Source organism: Centruroides sculpturatus, unplaced genomic scaffold, assembly GCF_000671375.1.
Source record: "Centruroides sculpturatus isolate CEXI.00-Female unplaced genomic scaffold, Cexi_2.0 scaffold190, whole genome shotgun sequence".
Lineage (NCBI taxonomy): Eukaryota > Metazoa > Arthropoda > Arachnida > Scorpiones > Buthidae > Centruroides > Centruroides sculpturatus.
Window position 1 is genome coordinate 499949 of NW_019384543.1, and position 11086 is coordinate 511034.

The following is an 11086-nucleotide window of genomic DNA, read 5'->3' on the forward strand; positions in this document are numbered from 1 at the left end:
TATACAGTGACCTTAGCAATATAATTCCCATCCTAAAGGTGTAAAACTATAAGCAATGAACAATGTTTTTAACAGCCCACCATAATTGATCTCATTTGACATTTTTCACAATCACTGTTATACTGTTTTTTCACTGTTTGCAGCATCAAAAGTAAATAGTATTGTTTGTATACACTTTGGTATATATTTTCTATTAATTCAATGGGTAGCCCCTTTATTACATTTTAATTCACAATGTTACATTCAATTAATTTATTTGCTCTCAGAAATACATAATTTATTTGCTATTTTTTGATGGAGTCTAAATTTTTTTTAAAATTATTTTTTCTAAAATGTTGAAAATACTGTGAGAATGAAAAGTAATGATGCTTGACTTTGATAAATGATAAATTTGTTTTGTTTTGATATTTGAATTTAATTTGGAAAAACTATAGGTTTCCCATTTTATTCCTAAAAAATCATATTAAATATGCAAAATAGGATTTAATTTGTCAACACCAAACATTAAGTAAAAACTTTATAAATAAGTACATGAATTACATTGGTTGGAAAAAATTTCCCAATTTCAGACACTGATACATTTATTAAATATATTTTCCAAAAATTAGACATTAAATATATTTTAAGACATCAACATCTACAGAATGACACTTTGCACAAATTGTAAGATCATTTTGATTGGTACCTAGTATCTAGATAACAGCTGTTAATAGAAAAATTTATATAAGAATTCTAACGTTGTTTATCTTGACCTAATTATATTTTAAAATATTAAAACATAAAATATGAATTTGTTCTTGACTACAGTCAAGTATTGTTACTTTCCATTCTTACAGATATTTGCAACATTTAGAAAAAAAGTTAAAAATTCATCAAAAAATATCCAATAAATTAATTGACTGTAACATTGTGAAGTAAAATGTATAGTCATTTGAATAAATAGAAAATATATGCCAAAGTGTATCCAACCTGTAATACTAAAGTACCATAGTGGAGAGTTTTGGTATTAATTTAATTAAGTTTTTATGGAAATGTCTTTTGCATGTCTTGAAGTATTTGTAGTACCAAAATTTACTATTGTAATTTAATAATTCATTAAACAAAACTTAGTATGTCTCACCTGAATTTTAATTAATTTATTAAAATATGATAGAAAAAGAAAAATTGTTTTATGTTTTCATGTTTAAATACAAAATATAAGTTAAAAAATATTAGAATTTTAAGTCCTTAGTTTTTTAATGGTTGATCATGTTGTAATATATATTACATCTTTCAAACTACAGATTATGTAATTTTTATTTTTAGATAAAAACTAATTATGATGACGAATTCTTAAAATTTATAACTTATATGCCATATTTTTAAATATTAAATAATGTGAATAAGCTTAGACTATGAAATAAATATTATAGTATATAATAGAATAGTATTTTTTTTTTCTTTGTTCTTTCTTTAACCTTATTTTAGGAAAATTTTGCTGTCACTTACTGCATTGTATTTTAAAGGAGATGAAGCAATTGGTGAGAGATCACTATGTTTATCAGCTGGAGGATTTTTCTTTTTACTTGCAATGATAGTTTTAATTACAGATGAAAATATTCTTGAATTTGGATTAGAACCAGGTAATTTTTATAAATTAGTAAAACAAAAAATTAGCTTTGACTTTAGATTTTAAAAATATTAATGTTTATATATAAAACTCTTCACTTTATGGGCATTAAAAAGATTGTTTTGAATATTCATCAGTCCTGACATACTGAGAATCAAACTGCTTATAAAATTTTTAGGATTTTACCTGGATTTGAATCCACGTTCTCAAAGCAGCAGACTTGATTATATTTGCCATCTAGCCATTTTCTGTTATATTTTTAAAACTTTAGCCAAACTTTAAAAGCATAAGTATAAGTAATGTATTATTTTAATTACATTTTTCTATAGATAAGTTATTGAACTAATTAAGTAGTATTTTGTATTTGTGTATTTGGTTATATTTTACTTAAGAATTAAGCTGAAATTAGAGATATTTTCAAAAAATAAAATCNTTGAACATTTTTGACTGCTTATTTTGTCAGTTGAGAACTGCCTCATTGCATCATCCACCAAACTAGTCTGAGTGCAGTTTTAATAAAAATATCTTTCTCACTTTATCCAGCAAGTTTTAATAAAATGAACTAGTGTTTTCAGCTATTTTGAATAGCCTTCCACAGGTTTACCATAATTTCAAATGTCAATTAGAACAAAAAGTTTAAAATTTTGAGCTTTGCTCATATTCTTATGACATCATGGTATTTTAAACCTGTTGTTCTAATTGATGTTCAAAATTATGTTAAAGCTGAGAAAGGCTATTCAAAATAGCTGAAAATGCTAGTTCATTTTATTAAAACTTGCTAGACAAAGTGAGAAAAGTGTTTTATTATTATCATCTAGAAGTTCTAGCTTATAGAATTCTCATCTAATTTTACTGTTTTATAAAATGTATTTAACAGTAAATTTAAAATACAGTGCGTGATTGGTTAATGAGCATAATCTGTTCCAAGACTTTGTTTGTTATCCGAATTGTTCATTAACCGATTATCAATTTACCATAGGTTTTTATGGGAATTTGATTAATTCATTCCGGAGACTCCAAAAAGTAAAAAATATATACTTTTTTACTATGTTTATTTATATGTAATAGTAAAAATACATATATATGTAGACTTGCCTTTTTATTAGTCATGTTTTTTCCACTTGTGGGGGTTAAAGAATCTGTTCAAAGAATATCGATTGTTTTTCTCTTTTCATCAGGATTTTTCAGAAGTAATTAATAGTATTGTAACTGTAGAGATTGACAACTCCATTAACCTTATTCTGGTTTGGATGCCACTTGGATGATCATTGTTCTGACATTCTCCTACTTCTTCAAAAGATCTTTAGTAGTAGATGTCAACATTGGTCCTCTTTTGTTTTCCTCTTTTTCAAAAGAAAACACATCTTGCTGAGTTTCTTGGTATTCTACATTTGAGAGTTCTTGGAGTTCTTCTGTTGTCAGATCAGTTTCAGGTTCCATTATGAGCTCTAAAATGCTCTTCATTTCTCAGATGTGATTTTCATGACTCCATTAGCAGATTGAGACTTCTTGATATATCTTTCATAGCTAAGATTGTGCCTACTGTAGACCTGTTCAAGCCATTCTGCCTAGCAATATTAGATATCTTGTGCCCACTTTCTACCTTGGCTCTTATCTCTTGCTTGGTTTCTATGGTGAGCACAGTTCTTGACATTCCTCTTTTTAGGTTCCATAATATTATCAGTTTCTTTTCTAAATAAAAAGTTCAGAAAACACTTACAAAAATTCAGAGAACAGAAATCAACTAGCCCACAAAAATTATTTAAATGCGAGACCCAGATGAAATTCGAAATTTGGTATTAAAACGTTAACAAATATCTGATGGGACAGTTAAACTTTCACCTTTTGTAAATAAACCTCCGACACAAAACTTAACAAGTGCCCATCCAACAGTCTCAAGAAGACTATAAAAAATTATTTGTCAAGAAAGGTAAACAAAAAGCTGGAATTACAAGGGAGAGTTTCAAAATTTGGAGGAATATTATACTATCCGATCGGTATTGGGTTGATGTTGACGTCTCCTGCACTCCGAAAGGTTTTGAATTGTTACCCGAAGACACAGGAAAATCAATCGGTTTTTGTTATTTTCTGTCACTTCTTTTTATGTTTGTTCAGTAAAGTGTTCATTAACTGAACATGTGTTCGTTGTCTGATCATAAAAATTTTTTCCGAAAGTGTTCGTTATCCGATTTGTTCGCTATCCAAACTGTTCGTTAACCAATCACCCACTGTAATTGACATTAAAAGAAAATAATAATAATAATAATAATAATAATAATGCCCTCAACAGAAATGAGGAATCAACCTAGCCTTGNATTTAACACGTTATATTTATTAATTAGTAAATATTTTATGTGTAAGTAATATACATATATAGAAGAATTTGCTTAATGTAATCACTTGAAATTTGTCAAAACTGATAACATTAATCAGGATAATTAAATATGGTACAGTTAGTGGAAATTTGGGGTATATTTACTCTGATATTAAAAGATGATAAAACAATTAAAAATTACATAACTTAAATATTTATTAATATGTAATTTATCCTGTAATATTTGCTTACAATTGCCTGTAACAATAATTATCATATAATTAACAAAAAGCCAATAATTTACTGTATTGTGGGCAGGTAACAGTTAAACAATTAACATTTAATGCACTGGTTAAGATTAACATTCACATAATTATTAACTGCATATTGAGGCTGATAGCATGAAATGTTTAAAAATGTTTATTAACCCAAAGATAATGAGAACAATAGCTTAATTCTGATTATTATAAGCAAAGTTTTCATAATATATTTTAACTTGTATGTTTTAGGACCTGCTAATTTTGATAACATTAAATGACTAATGAAAATTTCTGTGATCACAATAAGTAGAGTCTACTGTATTTTATTTTTTATAAAATTAATTATAAAAATAATGAAATTTTATCACATTGCAGCATATTCAAGCTTTAATTCAAGTGCCTTTCACTTTTTACAAAATCAGGGATTGAATTCTAGGTAATTTTTAATACAACTAATATATATAAAAGTTTTTAATAATAAATAAATAACAATATTTGAGTTTTATATAAATTTCATTGGAAATTATAAAAATATGTTTAAAATTAAATTTTTAAATGAATTGTTTTAATATTTAAAAAATATTTCATAATAGACAGCATTTAATTTATTTGGAGTTTATATCAAGTTTTTGCTGTTACTAGAATAAGGTTTTGTCATGTGATTTAAAAATAACAAAATACAATTTAATTAAACTTATTCTCTTATGAAACAGTTTTTCTTTTTTAAGTGTTTTATTATAATTATTATATTATGTAATTTACTAATCTAATTATGTATTTCTCCCAGCAACAGGGAAAATTTCCTTTTGCAAATAAATAATTTTGTATTGTATAATTATTATATTAAACTTTAATATTTTTAATTACGAATAATTATTCAATTTTATTTTTATTATTTAGTGGACCTGCATCACAATTAATGTTTAAATTAAGTCTTGCTGTCTGGAGTGGATTAATGGGAACATTTTTTACTTTTCCTGGTTTACGATTTGCTAGAATGCATCGTGATTGTCTTAAATATTGTGATGAACGACCATTCACAAAGTAGGCATAAATTTTTAAAATTTGGTTTATAATTCTCTTTAACTTCATTAGGATATAAAATATAAAAATGATCTTAAAATTAATAAATAAATGTTTCTAAAAAATAAATTTAAATAAAATAGAAAATTAAACTAAAAAAATGTTCTGTTAGAAAACTGTTTTATATTTTCTTTATAATTAAATATATTTTTTAATAATTTAGTATAAAATATAAAATATTGAATAGAATAAATTTATTATTATTCTTTTACAGACTCTTTCTTCATTTAAGCTTCTTATCACCATTATTAATATTAATCATGTGGGTAAAGCCCTTAGCTCGAGACTATTTTACTCAACGAACATGGCCAGGAATGAATGGTGTCTTGTAAGATTACATTTGTTTTTATATATAAATTGGATGTACACAAAATGTCATAAAAAAAAAAAAAACCATATTATAAGATATTAATAAAGATTTTCAAATGAACATTTGAACAGCATTACAGATCAACATCTGTTATAACATCATTGATCATTAATATAGTTATGATCATATTCTCTAGTTACAGTAGAACCTTAAGAAGTAAAGATAATTATCTTATTTCGTATAAATGACTTTTCAGATAATTTGGGAATTGAATTTCAGTGTAAAAGTGCAATGAAACAACATGTACTGTATATCTCAAAACATGTTTACTATAATTACAGTACTGTATGTATATTAAGTTGAAAGTTATACATTTAAAGTAATCTGATATCTTTGTTTGTATTTGGTGATAATTCTGTTTCATACATTCCAGAAGATTTTGAGCTATTCACTGTACTAAGCTCATAACATTAGCAGATAAAAATGTTGCATAATTGTGACCATTTTTCAAAAATCTGGGTTGTGATGGTACATTTATTATTAAATAGCCTTTCGTGATATGTTAAAAATTAAATACTATTGCAAAATAAGTGCAGCAATAGAAAAAAGAAAAAATACATATCATGTTAACCCAGATTATGGTTAAGCAAAGTTTTGATAATTGGTATTCTACTGTATTCTTAATATCTTCATAATTTCATAATTATATCTTTACAGTTTTTTGAAATAATTCTAAATAAACATTTCAGAATAGATCTTATAGCAGATGTAATCAGAAAATATGCAATTTCCATAACATAAATGATCAATATTTTTTAAAAAGATTTTTCTATGAATAGATTTTATTTTCAGATATATTTTTAGTGATTTTAGTCTATCAAAATAGAATAGATTTGGTCAAAAATTCACTCTATCAAAGTCTGAGGTCATCATCACAGGAAAATCATGTCCATAAAGGAATTTCTTCAAGCTTCAAAACTGAGAGCCACGTTTGGGCTACATGGAAATGATTAAGCTATTTGAAATCATAATCCACAACAATAGTCAGAGCTTTCTACAAGGTTTGAACAGGTACATCATCATAGAAGAGTAGCATGCTTAAAGTCAGTTTTCCATGATATTTTTCCTTAATTGTCTATCATAAAGCCCTCATAATAAAAACGTAGGTCTCTTTAGTAATACTTGTCTAGTGCAATATGAATTCCAAGATAAGAAATTCCTCTATCTTAAAACAGTGCATATGATCTTGCTGGCAAAGTATTGCACAGACAACTTTTGTGGCTTTATGCTTCCATTGCATGGTCTCTGCTTAAACTCCAGCTCACTGCTGAATTTGTAAATCACAATTTAGTGAACAATTCATCAGCATTGTCACCAATCAGCTTCGTATTTTTTTTGTTCCATTTCTAGTAGCATATTTCTTGTATTGATGTCAACTCACATTGTCACTACATTCATTGAATAATAGGCTATATTTGGTTAATTTCTGATTAATTTGTTACTAGAGGGAGGCATTAGGTGCCATCTCTGCAATAGGCTATGTTTATTGCATAGGTTTCTTTGACTCATCAGATAGCTATTGACCAGTTAGTTAAAAATTCATACTGCACAATTGCATTACCAAGAGTAACAATAAACAAGATGGAGCAAAAAACATTTTATAAGCAAACATATGGGACAGATTGAAGAATATACAAAAATACAGGCTGGACCAAAAGTCCTTTAACATTTCAAATGATCATAAAAAATAAACATGCTGTGCCAATCAACAACTGTTTGTTGTAGTTTAAAGTATACAAATTAGGGTTTTATTTTTTGAATATAACATCACATAAGTGTGAGCCTTGTTTATTTTTACACTCCTGTAACCTGGACCGGAAATTTTCCATGACCACCCAACAAGTGGTTGGTGAAATGTTTTGCATTTCATTACATATGTTTTCTTTTAATTCTTCAATAGACTCTGGGTTGCTGATGTAAACTTTACTTTTAAGATATCCCCAAAGAAAACAGTCCATTGGGGACAAATCCAGGCTGTGGGGTGGCCAGTTAATGTCACCTCTTTTGGATATCAGTTTTTGGCCAATTCCTAGCTTCAATTCCTGTACAATTTGAATTTTGTACGGGTGTAAATGTAGGTCCTTGTGTAGAATGTGATTTAGAGATGTTCTGGGAACATTTAAGACACTAGACCGCTTTCAAGTGGACAGGCTAGGTTGCTCTTGAACAGACACTCGTACACTCACTATGTTTTCCGGCTCTCTCAATGTCCTGGGTTGGCTGAATCATGGCTGGATTAATGTTGAACCCGTCGTCTTGAACTTCTGCACCCAATTTTTAATTGTTTGAATTGTTGGAGCTTGATTTGCATTTCATATATTGTAATGAGAACAAAATTTCTGTCTAGCTTTGGTCACAGAATCGTTGTTTTGATAGTACTCACGAACACAAAGCGCACGTTGACACTAAATCCCTATTGGCCGCTCTTGTGTCTGGTACCTTCCCCACCCCGATACCAGTACCCACGCAGAAGCAGCAGGCATTTCACATATTAAGAGACTTTTGGTCCACCCTGTATATGTTAGGAGATTTGATGGATTCTATCTACACTATTTTAATTAATACAGTGGAACCTTGCTTAACAAGCATAATTTGTTCTAGAACCTTACTCGTAATGCGAAACAATTTTTCTCATAGAAATTAATGTAAAATATGATAATGCATTCAATGCCAAAAAAAAGTACTCAAATACTATATTTACTTGCATATAAGACAAGGTTTTTATTTATTTTTCACTGCTTCAACCTAGGTTGTCCTATATGCACAAGAAAAAAATCCTTTGTGTTTTTGCAATAATTTTTGTGAACTGCGTATACTTCGTGCTGCCATTATAGCAGTGTGCTATTGAGGTCAAGATGAATGTCGCTTTTAAAGAGATGATCTGAAAATAGCTGGTCACTTAGCAATGATTATAAATGTAGTTATTTCATATTTGTTAAATTGGTATTTTTAATGAATATTTGCACATTCTGAATCATTAAAAATGAACTTTTTCCTGTCATGTGCATTATAATCTTTTGGTTTTGCTACATGGATATCAGATGCGTGGAAAAGCAATCTCCAAAAGCTGATAGCAGTCATTCAAGAAATATTGCATTTTAAATTCACTCGACGGATCAGAGGAGTAATGAAGCTTCAGAGGGCAAGTTCGAGTAGACAAAAGGTGATAGCGTCAAGAAAGCATAGTTATTTGCCTTAATACTTGCATTTGATGATAATTTATTTGTTATTAAATGAAATAAAATTAGAATGCATTAATAAATCTAATTTTCTTTATGTTGGTCTTTCAAGTCAGACCTCATTCTATATGTGAGATTGTCTTATATGCGAGTAAATAGAATATTTTACATATAATGTTTATTCAAAGAAAATTATACAATATACATTGTTAAAGAACGTGAATCATCATCATCATCATTTCTTCTAGCGTGGAATGAACTATCCTGGAATGTGAATTTGATTTGCAGAAAACAAAAAAAAATCACAGATAATAGCATGATGGAGCAAACACACAATCCTGGACTTCCCCTCTCCTTGTCACTCATTATGCAAAATTTCACTCATTAAGCTAGTCATTTTTTAAAAAATTGATATGCTTGTTATACGAAACACTCATTATGTGAGGTGCTTGTTAAGCGAGGTACCACTGTATAAGTACTTTATATTGTAAAATTATTAATTATTTAAATATAAAGTATGATTTACTTAACTTTGACAATTAATATAAAACTATAGCCTTTTAAATTAAAGGTGATTCTTAAAATTTACTGTTGTTATACAATGTTATAAGATCTGATCTGATTTTAAAAATATTCTACCAATATTAGGATAAACTTCCTTTAAATATTCTAAATAATGGTTATCCCTGTTGGAATTGGAACTGGTCAGCCATCTTATTTCTTTCTAATCTACAGAATAAATTTTAATCACCAAAAATTGCCTGTTAACTTACTTGTTAGTATATTTCAAAGATTTAAACTTGTGCAGCACATTAAAGGTAATTCTATATCATGGAGTGCAGTAGTGCTCTATTTAAAGAATACAAAATTCTGTTTTTCAAACTGCATCTGACATAATGAAAACATTTAGATGGAATATATATTTTAATTCAGTATTGGTATACTTGTTACAGAAATTATATATTAAAATGTTTAGTTTTAAAATTGATGATTTAATTATTAGTTTCAAGATATCATCATTGAATAATATGACATTTTGTGTTCATTTTACATATTTGTATTTGAAGTTATTTAACTTAAAAAATTTTTATTTAGGATGAGACCTGATGTATTTGAAACTGTACGACTAATGATGCTCATTGGAATAGTAATTCTTAGATTCTTATTGATGCCACATTATCTTCAGTCTTATTTAAATCTGGCACCAGGAAAAATAGAACAACTTAGAAAAGAAGCTGGACGAATTAGCAATGTTGAACTGCAACGCTTGGTATATATATATATATATATATATATTTTCCATTTAGTTTATTTTTATCATATATTATATACAGTGTGTTCCTGTTTTTATGATATTTAATTCAAAGTGATATGAACTAATGATAATGTATACTCATTATCAAAACTATATACAGTAATACCTAGGATACGAATGCTTCAGCATACAAAATTTTCAGGATACGACATGAAATTCGAACATATTTTTGCTCCATGATACGAACAAAAACTCACCATATGAAGTTACATTAGTTCGCAGCGCCACCGCCATGATCACGTGTTCCTTCTGCTCATCAGTCTCAGTCTGTGTGTTTGCTTCATTGTGGAAGGATCTTGCTCAATAAAGGAAATCTTGAGGTATTATCAGAAAGTGACTGATTTTATTGAAAAGAAACATCCCGTAAAGGTTCACACTGGCTGTATTGCTATTGCTGCTCAGTTTAATGACATTTGCCTAAGTCATTTTAGAAACATTTTAAAAAGTAGGCAAAGCCAAACCTCTTTGGATAGATATTTTACCAAGTAACCTCTATCCAGTGAAAGTGCTGGTGGAAGTGAAGGAAAGAAAGCAAAAAACAGTGAATAAAATATTAAAAAAAAAAAAAAATTAGTGTTAAGTTATTTTTAAGTTATTGTTACATTATGTTATGTAAGTTAAGTTTTAGTATCATTTCCCTTCTCCCTCTCCTCCGCCACCAGTTTACACCTCCACTGTCGTCTATCCTCAAAGGTAAAGTGCAAATATAGCTACATTTTTTAAAATCAATTATTATTCTATTATGGTTATTTATACATTTACAACTACAAAATGCATTTTTCAGTGTTTTCCTTGCTATAGTTATTTTTTAATGTACAACTTAGCTTTAATTTGAGTGTGTTTTTCGTGTTGGAACGAATTATTTGGTTTTACATGTAATCGTATGAAAAAAAATGATTCACCTTACGACATTTTCATGATACGATCTCAGTTTCGGAACGGATTAATTTCGTATC

The 11086-nt window shown here is 28.0% G+C and overlaps 1 protein-coding gene across 1 annotated transcript in view; it reads left to right on the forward strand.

Annotated features, from left to right (window-relative positions):
- LOC111623429 (transmembrane protein 161B-like) overlaps positions 1 to 11086 on the forward strand; it is a 32679-nt gene that overhangs the window by 16822 nt on the left and 4771 nt on the right. Inside the window, exons 5-9 of the mRNA XM_023366003.1 lie at positions 1468 to 1622; positions 4559 to 4619; positions 5084 to 5227; positions 5481 to 5594; positions 9911 to 10085. Of these exons, the coding sequence (XP_023221771.1) occupies positions 1468 to 1622; positions 4559 to 4619; positions 5084 to 5227; positions 5481 to 5594; positions 9911 to 10085 (649 nt within the window). The remainder of the gene's footprint in view (positions 1 to 1467; positions 1623 to 4558; positions 4620 to 5083; positions 5228 to 5480; positions 5595 to 9910; positions 10086 to 11086) is intronic.